Genomic DNA, 15,401 nt, shown 5'->3' on the forward strand with positions numbered 1-15,401 from the left:
CACCATGCTATCATTTCAGCGCGGCACGCAGACCCGCTGTCTTCCCCCGCAGGAAACAAGCATCAAAGGCGTTTGGAAGGGGGACGGGAAGAATAGTCATCACACAGTCGTTATCAGGGAGTTGTTTTGGTGCGCTCCAGCCTTGGGCCTAGCAGCTGGCGCTGTGGTGTCCAAATGTTGAATATTGTTGATTTCTCCTTTGTGAGCAGCTCGAATTTAGCACTCTAGCATTTGGAAGGGAGGGGGATGAGTGCGTAAAGGGTGTCAATAGCAGTCAGAGACCAGTTGATCAAATCCATAGTTCCCTTTTAGGTTTTAGAGAAGGACAGTGAGAGACTGTTCCAGGGTAAGTAAATGCACACAAGACAAGACAAGGACATAGAGGCTAAGCAGGGAAGATAAGGGTGAGGAGGAAAAGCTGAAACATGCTTTCAGTCTTCTGTTCAAACTGTAAGGTTAAATCATCGAGAATTTTCCTTCAGCTCTGCTTTCCAGGATGAGGCCACATTTCCCACTTTAAGCTTAACTGAACGACTTCCCTACATCCTGTTTGTTCACAGCTCGTTTCAGTGGAGAAACCAAATTATTTATGTTCATGCAGCTCCAAATAAACTGCACTGTATTCTAGGGCTGCCACAAACGAATATTCTGATAGTCGACTAGACACTGATTATTTTTGCGATTAGTCGACTAATCAGATCATGTATCCATTGGATGGAAAACATACAGCCTATTGCACCAGCAGCATCTGCTCAAACTATCATTAGCTTACAGCTTGAAGTGTTTAAGGTATGTGCTAACTAAAAATAAAGACAAGATGATAGTTTAATCAACTCTTAATGAAATTTTCAGATTGTAGCAACAAAACGAAAGGCCCCAAAAATTGGTGCCAAGGTGTGCAAGTTGTTGGCTTGGTGACAAAGTCGTCCATCAAAGGCGAACGTATTGTTTAGCAGTGCAGTAACATAACATTTACACCTATCAGTATGAGTAGCTCACTGCTGTTAGCAGCTAACTGGCCAATTCGCTTACTGAGACGATGGTACCACTTTGTCGTCAGAAGCCACGACGTGCCTCCTCCCAGCACTGCCATGGAAGGCAAGTTCCACTCTGCAGATTTTGCGTTGGACGTTCTTCTTTTATGCTCCCAGACTTCACTGCTGCTGGCATCCTTGTACATGCAGTGCTGCCATCTTCTGTTTCAGTCCATTATTACACTCTTAAATCCTGCTACTTATTCCTGCAGGTTTCAGGATCATACAAAGCTTCAAACGACGCGTTGACTATTAAATTAGTCATTGACGATTTTGATAGTGGACTAATTGTGCCCAACTGTAATCTAATTTCTACTTTCTCTGACATTAGACAATAATTTAACTTTATTTCTTCTTTTTTTTTTTTTAAGTCTTCTTAATATTTGTTAATTTGGGTTATCTGATCAGATGCTCGCCATAATGGTGAGAACAAACTCGGATACTAAAGTGAATGTATTAAATACATATCTCAGTTTTACATGTACAAGTTTGAATTAAAACTGTCACTTTAATCTGATCTTTTAATATCAGAGTAAATTTGATAGAAACAGAAGCGATCCCTGATGCTTTCAGTAAAGCTGTTATTTATGTAACTACAGTTCTGTGAATTGTTAGTAACTACATAAGATCCATCAGTTCTGGTCTTCAGGGGTTTCCATCCTGATGTTTCCTGTTCCATCCCCCACTAATTATTTACTCACAAAAGTGAAATCACTGACACACACCCAGCGGTGACTGCGTGATGCATTTTGGCAGACCTGTCCTGTTTTGCCCTCAGGTGAACGGTTTACCTGCACTCAAAGACTATCATTAGCGAATCATTACTGTCTGTGAAGGTCCTCGGTCATCCAGGTCATCATAGTCTAAGGAGCTTGGAAAGAAAAGCGTTAGGCATTACTTGGAGCTGGGCGATATGAGATTTTTTTCATATCACGATATGTTTTTTCATTTCAGGCGATAACGATATCACGATATAAGCCAAATAACTATATTTGTAAGATTTAAATGTGCCGTTGCTCACAAGTAAAATGTGAAATAATCAGCAGCTTGTTTTTATTTAAATATTTATTTCCCATAATAAGTTCAACAGGGTAGATGTACTTAAGGAACATGAGACTTTTTCAGATAAATAAAGGCAAATATTGCAAACTACACAAAAGGCAGCCGCTAAAGCGTTTAAGTTTCAAAATAGAACAAACGAAACAGACTAAACTGTCAATTCCACTTAGAAACAAAATATTAATTCTAAAAATAAATCTTAGTTTGTTTTACAGAAGAACAGACAAAACTGACTAACTTTTGTCAATATCAAATAAACTGAGAACTAAAAGGAAATTCTCAATCTCTCCTTGTTGTATAGCTTAGCTTTTCAAACAGTTTTAACAGTTACTTTAGTCTGACAAAAGCCGAATGACGAATTAGCGCTTCCAGTCAGAGACTGAGCTGCACCGCTTTATTGTATTTCCAGACTTGCTTTCGGCACATTTACAGTGCAGCTTCTGTTTTTGTCAGACTTGAAATAACTGAAATACCTTCACACTACGGAGCTTCTGTGGCTCTTCCGTTCAACAATCTCTCCGGCGTTGGAACCATCGTCTGTCTTCTCCTCGGTAACCTTCGGTCGCGCTCTCGGCGCACTCATTTCCTCCGTTACCCGGCGGCACGGCGGCTGGCTGCTTCCCAAACAAATACACATGTGCGGCTTGGCACTTGTGCTGTACGTAACAAGTCACGTGACGTGACGCTGCGGCTGTGATTGGTTCGGCTCTGCGCTACTTAATTTGGATTGGCTGTTCTTCTTTTTTTTTTTTTTTTTTTTTTTAAGAGGACGAGCGGTGAGGTCGATCACAATAGTTTAATCTTTCTATCGAGAAAAAGTTATTTCACAATACATATCGTTATCGTTCTATCGCCCAGCTCTAGCATTACTTACTAATGACGTTTGCTTTGCTTTCGTTCAGGTTCATTCAAGATGGCAAAGACGCTGCCCGACAGGGAGACCTGCACAGAGCGCTGGAGTTCTTCAGACTGGCTTACAACATTCACCACAGTCACAAACTGGAAAGCCGGATCAAAAAAATCGAAGAGCTCATCGCTGAGAATGACTTGGAGGAAGATGATGACGAGTTTGTTAATGTTAACAGCAGCGGTTTAATGCTTTTTAAAGAGCTGTATGACAAGCTGTACGACTACCAGAGGGATGGAGTGGCCTTCTTGTACAGTCTCTACAGAGATGGCCGGAAAGGCGGGATTTTAGCTGATGACATGGGACTGGGCAAAACCATCCAGGTGATATCATTCCTCTCTGGCATGTACGACAATGAGCTGGCTAAACACACACTCCTGATCATGCCGACTTCCCTCATCACAAACTGGACCAAGGAGTTCTCCAAATGGACTCCGGGCATGAGGGTGAAGGAGTTTCATGGCATCAGCAAAGGAGAGAGGACCAGGAATCTGGAGAAAGTTCAGAGGAGGTGCGGCGTCATCATCACCACCTACACGATGCTCTTAAACAACTGGCAGCAGCTGTCCACCTACAATGGCAAAGAGTTCACATGGGACTATATGATCCTGGACGAGGCTCACAAGATAAAAAGCACAACCACCAAAACCGCCAAAAGTGCCTACGCCATACCGTCCAAGAACCGAGTTCTACTCACAGGAACTCCGGTCCAGAACAACCTGAGAGAAATGTGGGCTCTCTTCGACTTTGCCTGTCAGGGCACCCTCCTCGGCATGGCGAAAACATTCAAAGCGGAGTACGAGAACCCCATCACCCGGGCCCGGGAGAAGGACGCCACTCCAGGAGAAAAGGCGCTGGGATCCCGGATGTCAGAGAACCTGATGGCAATAATAAAACCGTATTTCCTGCGCAGGACAAAGTCCGAAGTACAGAAAAACAAAACAAACAGCACACGTAACAAGGAACACTTGGAGGAAATGGAAGACCATGTTCCAAACCTTGAAGCAGACTCTGGAGCGGTGATGCCCAAATTGACGAGAAAAAACGACCTGATTGTCTGGACTTACCTGAGTGCCGTTCAGGAGGACATCTACAGGCAGTTCATATCGCTGGACCACATCAGAGAGCTCCTGCTGACCACCCGATCGCCTCTAGCTGAGTTAAACATTCTGAAAAAGCTGTGCGACCACCCGAGGCTCCTCTCTGCTGCCGCCATAGCCAAGTTAGGCTTGGAGGAGAGTGCAGCTGACTGCCAGGAGACCACAGAGGCCAACGATCACAGCATCACCAGCGTTCCTGATCACACCTTGATCTCAGAGTCTGGGAAGATGGTCTTTCTTTTCTCTCTCCTAGATCGGCTCAGGCAGGAAGGCCACCGCACCCTCGTCTTTGCCCATTACAGGAAGGTGCTCGACATCATCGAGCGCATCCTGGGCAACAGAGGCTTCAAAGTGCTGCGGCTAGATGGAACCATCACTCAGATCGCAGAGCGAGAGAGGCTCATCTCTCTGTTCCAGACTGACAAACGGTACTCAGTCTTCCTCCTCACCACCCAGGTCGGTGGAGTCGGCATCACCTTAACAGCAGCCGACAGGGTGGTCATCTACGACCCCAGCTGGAACCCTGCGACAGACGCCCAGGCCGTTGACAGGGCGTACCGCATAGGCCAGACTGAAAACGTCGTCGTCTACAGGCTGATCACCTGCGGCACTGTGGAGGAGAAGATTTACCGCCGGCAGGTTTTCAAAGACTCTCTTATTAGGCAGAATACCGGGGACAAGAAGAACCCGTTTCGGTACTTCAGCAAACAGGAGTTGAAGGAGCTCTTCACCTTGGAGGACACGCGGTCCTCCTCTACACAGCTCCAGCTTCAGGCGCTGCACGCCAGGCACCGGCGCACTGACCCTGAGCTCGACAAACATATCACACACCTCCACACCATGGAGATGTTTGGGATTTCTGACCATGACCTCATGTTTACACTTGACATCAACCACGACGAGGCCCTCGAGAACCAAGAGGAGCATCATTACATCGAAGGGCGGGTCCAGAAGGCTCAGGAGCTCATGAAGGCGGAGTCTGAGCTGCAGATGCAGCTGGCAGAGAGCATGGTGTCCAGCACGGAGCCGGCATGGCTCCGATACCCAGCAGACAACAACAGCCGGGAGCGGTCCCATGAGAAGAAACCACATCCTTCATATCCGAAGCAGGACACGAGCCTGGCCTGGTCTCCAGCTGTGGTGGATTTGGAACAGACTGCTTCTGGGAAGGAGGCCACTCTGGAGAATCTCAGCAAGGGAGTGATTGATCTGACTGCAGAGGAGAGCACAGCAGAGGTCAGCCACCATAGCCTCGCTGAGCAGAACCTGGATTCTCCGAAACACCCGTCAGTGAAGCTGGAAAGGAACTTGTTGGAGGCGGCAGATCCGATCGAGGTATCTGTGGTGCTGATGGAGGCTGGTGACGTAGCTGACACCTCAGTCAGAGAAGGACTCAATGAATCTGCGGCCGCGAGTCTGTATGTTACAGCAGCCGATGAAGATGAGCAGAAGATGATGGGACATTTGACCCTGAAGTACGATGACTCCGAGATGGAGCTGGGGTCTCCTCACGTCACTCCTCCAGAGAACAGAAGACTTTCCGCGCTGCGCGTCTCCAGTTTGAGCCTCGGAGCCGACACATCATCCAGAATCTGCAGCGAGCTCGAGTCTTTGAATGGCAACTTCAACCTACAGCTGGAGGACAGTGGCGCCGATCACGGTGAGGCGGTGGTGCAGGAGGAGGAGGAGCTGCAGGAGGAGGAGGAGCTGCTGTCTCAGCTGCAGCTGGAGGGAAGTTTCGACGTGGGTAAATCTCTTTGTGAGTGGCAGCAGAAAGAAGCATCAAGTTACAGCGCGAGCAACGGCCGCTCCGTCAGCCTCAATGAGTCACATGACTCAGTCGTGGGTATCAGGAAGAAAAAGGCTGCTGTGATTTATGACAGTGAAGAGGAGACGCAGGAGGAGGATGATGGGCAGCTTGAGAACTCCTTCCAGGTTTCCGGAGCATCGACGCCAAAGTCAGCGTGCACTGGCACCACGCCGCTCCGTACTCGAAAGAGCATTGGTGGAAACACGTCCGTGGCTTCTCACCGCTCCTTCCTCCATTCCATCATTGAGGACATGGACAACCAGGACAGCCATGAAGATGATTTTGATGCTTCGGATGTCCATTCAGATGAGGCCGAAGAGGACATGATTGGTTTGGCTCATGATGAGGTTGAGGAGGAGGAACCCAGTGGAGAGACTGTAAACTCAGAGGAGGAGTTTGTAGAAGAGGAGATGGAGGAGGAATTTGAGGAGGAAGGAGACTTTGAGTCAGGAGACACTGAGGAATATGGAGAAGGGAGCCTCCTGGAGGAAACGTCCACCGAGCCTGAGTTGGTATCAAACGAGGCGATGGATCAGTGCACCGCCGAGACAGGTGTAAAGGAGGTCGAGGACGAGAGCTATGACTCGCTGGTGCAGCGAGGGCGGGAGTGCTACAGCAAAGCTGAGCTGGACGAGGCCCTGGACTTCTTCCTCAGAGCCATCGACATCAAACCCGGAGATCCGGAGATCCAGCTCATGACCATCCAGCTGTACCGGCAGCTGAGTCAGGTGGCGAGGAGATCCTAACAGAAAAGGACGATCGGGGCGGTGAGGTCAAGCTCTGCCGGCCCGCCGCTTCACGCCAAAGCTGTAAATCTTTCAAACATGTCTGCCGTGTTCGTCTTCTCCGTGAGATCGCGCTGAGTGACTAATGTTTCAACAGCTCAGCTGATTGCAGAAAGCTTCCTGTTTGAACTTCTTCTTTCAGTAATGTAACTAGAATCAGGTGTGTGTCATCATCCACCACGAAATGGTCAGTTTTCATCTTTGATCTGATTTTCATCTGTAACCTGTACTTATTGTAAAATACTTTGAAATTTGTCAAATTAAAATTCATATTTCTGTCTAATTTGAATTCATGACTGTTATTTTTAAGGTAATGAACGGCTTCATCTCTGAAAACAGAAATCTCCTGCAGAGCGTTTGGCCTACTCAAAAGTTTTCCCCGCCCTAAACCCACCAAAATAAACTTCCTGTTTTATCCAGTTGGGCCTCAGATCAGCTGAGCAGGAGCCTCATGCAGGTTTAGGATTCACAACAGGAAGCTACATCCATCTTTTATATACAGATCATAACTAAATCGTCCGATGGCCCATAAAAGACTTCACACAGCTGTGAGCCAGCTGTGCAGAGACCAGAACATAAACTCAGCAGGAAGTGCTGAGGATACATCGGTGGGTCAGACCTGAGTTTAGGTCCCTCTGAAGCGTCTGACTCAGCTCTTAATCCTGGTTACATTCCCCTTTAGAACCGAACGTGTTGGGATTTGTCATCTCCTGAAACGCTTCACAGTCAGTGCTGCAAACCTACGTTTACAAAGCAGAACTGACGAGACGCACACAGCGGCGAGAACGCGTTCCCACACTTCCTGTCCAATGAGGTCGCGAAGGTCAGAGTATTTGAGCAGAAACAAATCCAGAAAACATGAAACATCAGTGTGAGGTCATAACAGCTCATTTCCATGTTTCTGTGATCACTGGTGTGCAAATATTCAACATTCTTCTTCTTCAAGTTCACTGTTAGAGCAAGAAGCTGAAGAATAATGAAGCTCATCATAAGATGTAAGATTCCAGTTATTTAATGTTTGACGTCAGTTTTATGGGTTCAATGTTCTGATTTCTCACTGCTTTCAGATTTTGGGGTAAAAACATGAACTTGGTTTATTTTCTGGATAAATACAAATAAAATTTGAAACGTGTGTTTGACAGGTTTCTAAAATACTGTGATGCGTGATGTCATAAATGTAGAGGGGGCAGGGTCACGGCACGAGTACACAAGTACTATGATAAAGTATAAATACTGTCAGTAAAGTACAAGGTTATTCCCAGCACGGGTCTGAGCAGGTTTGCACCCTGATTGGTTGAAAACAACTTCCACCTGCAGTCATGTGACACTTTTAAGTGGAGGTCACGTGATTCATTAAGTGTAAGCTGCTGCAGGAGATTCTGCCTCCATGCCTCTCCCAACACCACCTTCATCATCATCACCTTCCCTCTTCTGCACATGTGGACTCCAGCTTGCTGTCCTCCTGTCACCTCCACACTGCCTGGACTCTGTGCCGGTGTTGTGCCAAAAACTGATTTCCAGTGTGAGTAATATCTTTACATGAACAGGGTTTATAACAGGGTTATAGGCAAAACCTTAAAATTACCCCTTTTCATAAAGTATCTTAATAACTCTGTGCTATTGTACTTTCATTATGACCAATCCCGTCTTTTCCCCACTTTAAGTGTTTACAGAACTGTTTTATTTGTTGCAATTTCTGACTTTTTTTTTTTAACTGGATAAATAAAGGAGATATAAAAGTCACTGCCAAAAATGTAAAGTTGACATGTTTGACGTATTATAGACCAACAAGTCATTTATAGCTTATGGCAGCAATCAGTTTTTGGCACAACACTGTATTCAAAGTCAGCGCCTCATTGGTCAGTTTGCTCCCTGAAGCGTCAGCAGTAGCGGTTTTTGACACGGGCGGTTGCCCGGGGCGGCATCACGGGCATCTGCAAAAAATAAATAAATTAAAAAAAACTGCTCGTACTCATGCTGCCCCGACATCAGCCAGCGCATATTGGGAATGTCGTAGGCACCGATCGGTTTTCTATCGCCCATTTGCTGGGAGTAAGGGCGCCCTCTGTTTGCGAGGTGCGCCTGCTGCTTGCGGCACAGGGAGGAGAGGGCGGGGCGGCGTCTAATAACCAACTCGCAAAATAAAAACAAAGCAACAAACACAAAAACACCAGACATCATGATACAGATTTAGCAGCGATGTTTTTTCAAAATTTTATACATGAAAAGTGAGCTCGAGAGCCCTCAGTGCGCCTGCGCGGTGCTGAAGTCAAAGTAAACTTTATTGTCATCTCCGCTACAGACAGTCCAGCATATAGAGACGAGACGACGAGGCTGCAGTTACAGCAGTGCCAGTAACGCCAGGGGGAGTGTTCGCCCAGGGCGCCAAACAGGCTAGGACCGCCACTGAGCGTCAGGCTGACTGAAGCTGCGTTCTGATAAATCACGTGACTATGCTGTTTGTCTGTGATCAACACCTGGGCTCAGGTGAGTTTCAGAGAAGCGGTTTTAGTTTAATAAGAATATGACGTTTTTATTCCTGTCACGTGACACACGTCTGCTTTTGAAGTTTAAAGCTTTTACACAAACTGAATACGTCACTGTGCTCGCCGTAAGAATCTGCGCGTGCGCACTTTGACGGCATATTAGTTTTGTCACGTGAACTGAAAGCGTCCATTGACCTCTGCGTGAGCTGCTTTGACTTCAAAATAAAAGCCTGGGCTTGTGCAGAGAGAAAAGTATTGTGCTGAACGTTATTTTAATTTACTTACATAGGTCAGATAGCGAAGTGTCACCTTTATTCAAAGTACTCCGTGGAGTGAAGCAGCTCCTGTGATCATGAATTTGTATTTGCTGTGAGTAAAACAGCATTAATTATGGGTTTATATAGAAAAAAATTATAGTATTTTCTTGATTAGCTGATTAGCTTATTTTGTTCAAAAGCCTGGCATGAAAATATTACTTTATTTAATCACCAATAAAGACTTTAGAATCTGCATCAGATCCTGGAGTTCACATGAGAGTAACAGACAGAAAACAGTCATCCAAACACTATATAGTACTAATGAGACCATCTTCAATGCGTTTTTGTTTTTTAGGTAATGACATCGATGTGAATGGAGTGATTTCAGCTCCACTGCTCAGAGTTTTGACTCAACACCTGTCAGGTGATCCTGGCAGGATCACAGGAAGCTGAAAAGGTCCTTAAAGGGATCATCCTATAGTGTTTCATCAAACGTCCTATTACTGCAGTCTGTCCTTCCTGTTCACGCTCAGCTCAGAGTGTGTGGTACAGGTTGTAATTTTCATTGATGTGGATCAAACGTCATACCTCTGCCTACAGGAATGAATCATCAAATCAAGTAAAAATGCAAACAGAGACTGTGCCCTGTTGACTGTATTCATTATCATCTACATCTATCAAGTCTACTGATGTGACCTTTGACCTTACAGGAACTGACTTTTGTCCACTTCTGGTAATTTGTGTGAGGTCCACATCCAGTAATCAAATCAATGTTTTAAAATAATTTTCAAAATCTTTTTATATTCATTGATATTCGTGTTTACTGGAACATTATTAAGACGGACTTGATTTAAATTTTATGATTTTAGTTTTGCTCCTCTTGAGATGATTGGTCTTGATGCTATTATTTTGAAGAACCGCACAGGAAGCTGCGGCTGTTTCCGCCAGCTTGCTTCAGCTTCAGTCGAGTTTCCAAGGAGAGAAATATCAGACGCGCTTCAGCTCGGACGGGACTTCTCAGAGCAAACACCCACACACACTCGGGGCTGACCTTTGACCTCTGGGACATTTTGGGGTCCGGGCGGGAAGCTCGCGGACGGTGTAGACCCGGGACAGACTACCATGGCCCGGCCGAGGAAGAAAAGCTGCTCTGGGTGCTGAACATGAAGCTCCGCGGGGGGAGACAGAGAGAGCGCAGACTGCAGTAACACACGGAGGGAGAGGAGGCACTTTAATTCAGGAGAGAAGAAGAGGAGGATGAAGATGGGAGGGATAGTGGAGCTGCTGGGCATCAGCTGGCTCCTCTTCCTCCTGCTGTTCATCGGAAACGGTCACTGCAGAGGTGAGAGGGGTGAGGAAGAGCACGCTGAGTGGGAGGTTTATCGGGCCCTGTGAGGGACACTGACCCGGGGCATCACGGGAGGTGTAGTCCACCCTCAGCTGCTCTGACGGTCACTGCGAACAAATATCTGAAATGTTTCTATAAATGTGTCCAAGTTTAATCTTCATCGGAGTGAGAGGACGGTTACACCGACTCTGGCTCCTGCCTCCCTCTGTGAGCGCACAGGTGAGCGCACAGGTAGGAGTTTACGCAGCACGCTGAGGTTCCATCTGATCTAGTTAGCTCTAAGGTTTCATGTTAAATGTGGCCAGAGTTTCACAAAGTGACGGGCGCGTGTGCAAAAGTAAGGTAAAGCACTGGGTCGGGCCCCTCTGCAGCTTCCTAAAGTCAGCCAATCAGACGAAAGAGAATGGGGGCGGGGCTTAGACGGGAAATAAGGATGACCGAGGCCCGAGCCTCTCCTCTGATGCAGCGCTCCTCTGTAATCCTCCAGCTGTTCATCAGCTGTCCTCCAGCTATTTAAAGCCAGTTAGTGTAACTGTTGCTCAGGTGTCCAAGTACCCGAGAGCTTCAGAGTGGTGAAGCTGAGGCTCAGGACTTTTGCACAGAGCGATCCAAACCAGCAGCAGATCATATAGGCTACGTTCACTCTGCAGGTCTTAATGCTCAAATCCGATTGTTTTGTCTGCTCGTTCACACTACAAATAAAATGCGACAGCAAACGCTCAAAGCGGCCGCATGCGCAAAAGAAGACGTCACACACAGCGCGCTCTGTTTGGACCCAGAACAAACAGTCTTTACGTTTCCCAATTTTGCTTTAAGTTATAAAGTTATTTTGTTATTTACATAACAAAATAACTTCTGTCAGAATCTGCAGATTATACAGAACAAATAAAATGTTCACGTTTCTCCAACACTGTCTTCCCAGCAGTTGTACTGGACGGACAGGAAGCGTTCGCGATGTCTTCTCCGGCGCTGATAATCGGCGTCTGTCTTGTGTCAGGGACGTAAAAGACGGATTTAATGCGACGTGACCGTCAAACAGCAGCCGCTTTCTAAAACATCAGATATGTGTCGGATTCAGGACCACATACGGAAGTGACCCAGGTCGGATTTGTGCCGTTCACACTGTCACACCGTGATCGGATATGAGTCGCAGAGGGTTGAAAAAGTCGGATTTCATGCGCTTTCACCTGCAGCGTGAACGTAGCCTTAGTGACCTGGACCTGCTGATGGATCCTCTCAGAGCTTCTCTGAGCTGAACTTAGGTCTGAGGGGGAAAGTGGAGCGTGAGCACTCAGGCCGGAGCAGATTTTACTCCTGCTCCGGCCTGGGAAAGGAAGCTGGGATCTCCCAGGAGGAAGTGGTGCTTACTTTACTGAGCGGTGGGTTTCAGTTTTCAGGCGTGCTTCCGTCAGAGCTGCCTTTTCTTTCTGGAAACTTTATTGAAACAGTTGTGAGAACAGCCACACTGAGCTATCAGGTGACCAAACCGCGTGGTTCCTTCCTGTTCAGCGCCTGGTTCTGGTTCCAGCTGAGCGGAGCTGAATAACTAGCGTGCTGAGACCAGTGCAGCGTTTCCATCCTCAGCCTGAAAGTGCAGTTTTTCTTCATCATAGTCATATCTACCAATCTGCAGGCGGATCGTTTCCATTTGTTCCCGTATTTGTGAGTCTTTCTTAGACCATCGTTAATGTTCACACACGCTAACTTCTTGAAACCCCTGGGAGCTGACAGATCTAGGAAACAGGAAGACGGGAAACTCTTCTTTGCTCGGTTTGAGGTTTCTGCACATGAATCTGATATTAATCAGTTGTGATTTCCTGTTCTGCGATGTGGTTTTAGAGCAGTGAGTTAGGCGGTCATGCCACAGTGCAGAGGTTTGTGTGAGAGCAGAAACCCTCTTTAACTATCAAAGGAAAGCTTTAACAGCTCCTGTTTGGATGTCTGATGTCACTATGACAGTGTTATGCATAGAGTACATTTGATAACATTAATATTGAATATGCTAAACGCTGAGGACACAAACATAAAAACCTGTGTGGGCTTACGCTGAAAGCTGCAAATAAAACTTGACAGAGAGGAAACGGTGTGCAGCTGAGAGCCGTGATGAGGTCAGAGAGGCGAACCAACAGGATTCTAACGGTGATTCTGTCTTAAACTGGGAGCCAATGGCGTTCAGTCCCAGGGCCACGTGGTCACATGTCTGTGGTCACGTCCTGCAAACGAAACGTTACAATACTCTAACTGAAAGCATGGACCAGTGTCTCTGAGTCAGTTTGGAGTAGAAACTGTGAACACAGGCTACACACAGGAAGTGACACGTACAGCTGTGTATCGCCTGCATAGAACAGTAACCCCAAGACTGAAGCGCTCACTTAGTTCATCATGTCGATGTCTGGACACACCTGTGCCGTCTTACCTGAGCTCAAGGCACTGCTGAGCACTCCCTGTGTGCGTGTGCGTGTATGTACGTGCGTGTGTGTTTTACAGTAAAACACGTTGACGTTTTTTGCTTTTTGAAAAAAATCATCCATCCATCTTCATCCGCTTTGTCCGGGGCCGGGTCGCGGGGGCAGCAGCCTAAGCAAAGAGGCCAGACCTCCCTCTCCCCAGCCACCTCCTCCAGCTTATCCGGGGGAATACCAAGGCGTTCCCAGGCCAGCCGAGAGATATAATCTCTCCAGCGTGTCCTGGGTCTGCCCCGGGGCCTCCTCCCGGTGGGACATGCCTGGAACACCTCACCCAGGAGGCATCCTTGTCAGATGCCCGAACCACCTCAGCTGGCTCCTTTCGATGTGGAGCAGCAGCTGCTCTACTCTGAGCCCCTCCCGGATGGCCGAACTTCTCACCCTATCTCTAAGGGAGAGGCCAGCCACCCTTCGGAGGAAGCTCATTTCTGCCGCTTGTATCCGCGATCTCGTTCTTTCGGTCACTACCCACAGCTCGTGGCCATAGGTGAGGGTAGGGACGTAGATCGACCGGTAAATTGAGAGCTTCGCTTTTACACTCAGCTCCTCTTCACCAGTCTCCCTTGGAATGCTGTTGAAGCTCTGCCGGAGGTGTGCGTTGAAGATCTTGCAGCGACTGGGGCCTCTGCTAGACGTTCCCAGCACACCCTCACTACGCGTTTAGGTGCACCAGGTCTGTCCAGCGTCCTCCCCCGCCACCTGATCCAACTCACCACCAGGTGGTGATCAGTTGACAGCTCAGCCCCTCTCTTTACCCGAGTGTCCAGAACATATGGTCGCAGGTCTGCTGATACGATTACAAAATCGACCTGCGTCCTGGTGCCACGTAGGGCTGCTCAATTAATCGAATTTTAATCACGATTACGATCTGGGCTTTCAACGATCATTAAAAATGACTGAGCCGATTATTAGCACCCTCCCTCGTGCTTTACTCTCGCGCTGCTCCGTGTGGCAAATCGAGCGCACCTCTCTGCATTTCGAACACGTGTCACAACAATTAAGAGGACCCGAGGGAAGCTCGGAAAGCTAAGCAGAAGTTATTTGGAGAGGAGAGTGACTGCTGTTGGTTGAAAAGAGAGGTAAAAAAAACGTCAGTGGTGTGGAAACATTATGGGTTCGCGGAGTCAGACGTGGATCAATTAGACATAGTGTGTAAACTTTGCTACAGTGTTGTAGCTGCACCACAGAGCAACACTGCAAAGTTCACTAAACATAGATGTTTACATTTTTCATTTATTTTTTATATTGCAAACATTTGCACTGTTATCAGTATTTGCACACTATTTTATATTATTTTTTGACAATCTTTAAAGTCATTATTCAATACATTGTTATTGTTAAATAAATATCGTCAAATAATCGAGATTATCATTTTTGCCATAATCGAGCAGCCCTAGTGCCACGTGCACTTATGGACACTCTTATGTTCGAACAAGGTGTTCGGCCAAACTGTGATTAGCACAGAAGTCCAATAACAGAACACCGCTCAGGTTCAGATCAGGGAGGCCGTCCCTCCCAATCACGACCCTCCAGGTCTCGCTGTCATTAACCACGTGAGCATTGAAGTCTCCCAGCAGGACAACAGAGTCTCCACTTCCATGTCTCCTCTTTGGGCCCGGACACCAGACGCTCGCCCTCGGGCACCCTCCCCGGGCCTGGCTCCAGGCCGGGGCCCCGGTAACCCTATCCCGGGCAGGGTAAACTGTTCCCTCGATGTTGTCTTCATAAGGGTCTTCTGAAGCGCTCTTTGTCTGGTCCCTCACCCAGGACCAATTTCCCTGGGACACACACACAACTCCACCACAATAAGGTAGCGATTCACGGAGAGGGGAAAGAAAAATCAGATGAAAAATGAAACCAGTCCTTTCTGTGAGAAGTTTCCACTGAGTCGTCCAGTCTGAATGAATGAATCACACACACACACACACTCACAGTTTCCCTGAATCATGACTCATGGTGTTTTTCTTGGACCTACAGACCGTAATCACAATGAAAGGAGCTTCAGGGTCTGATAATGTGAACCTGCAGTTTTCTCAGCGCCCAGCAGAGGGCGAGTCATTTGGCAGTACATCAGAGAGGGTGCGGCCATCTTTTAAATACAGTCTGATCAGGGTGGCGAGGCTCCTCGTGTGCGTGTGCGTGCGTGCGTG

The 15,401-nt window shown here is 47.3% G+C and overlaps 2 protein-coding genes across 4 annotated transcripts in view; both read left to right on the forward strand.

Annotated features, from left to right (window-relative positions):
• Positions 1-2,917: 2,917 nt before the first annotated feature.
• ercc6l (excision repair cross-complementation group 6-like) lies at positions 2,918-6,978 on the forward strand. The gene has a single exon (XM_005950740.3). The coding sequence runs from the start codon at positions 2,970-2,972 to the stop codon at positions 6,654-6,656; it is 3,687 nt and encodes a 1,228-aa protein (XP_005950802.3). The 5' UTR covers positions 2,918-2,969; the 3' UTR covers positions 6,657-6,978.
• Positions 6,979-9,027: 2,049 nt separating this feature from the next.
• The window catches only part of LOC102300915 (disintegrin and metalloproteinase domain-containing protein 9), a 25,847-nt gene continuing 19,473 nt past the window's right edge, over positions 9,028-15,401 (forward strand). For 2 of the 3 annotated variants that reach the window (XM_042215842.1, XM_042215841.1), the window contains exons 1-2: positions 9,028-9,182; positions 9,794-10,780. In XM_042215842.1, the coding sequence (XP_042071776.1) occupies positions 10,696-10,780 (85 nt within the window). In that variant the 5' untranslated portion in view covers positions 9,028-9,182; positions 9,794-10,695. The remainder of the gene's footprint in view (positions 9,183-9,793; positions 10,781-15,401) is intronic. The other variant, XM_042215840.1, reaches the window with a different exon arrangement.

This window comes from Haplochromis burtoni, unplaced genomic scaffold (assembly GCF_018398535.1).
Source record: "Haplochromis burtoni strain Fernald_Lab_line unplaced genomic scaffold, NCSU_Asbu1 Contig_839, whole genome shotgun sequence".
Classification (NCBI taxonomy): Eukaryota; Metazoa; Chordata; class Actinopteri; order Cichliformes; family Cichlidae; genus Haplochromis; species Haplochromis burtoni.

What these genes read in the sequence shown, in the direction of transcription:
- ercc6l (XM_005950740.3), top strand. Translation starts at nt 2,970, where the DNA reads ATGACGTTTGCTTTGCTTTCGTTCAGGTTCATTCAAGATGGCAAAGAC.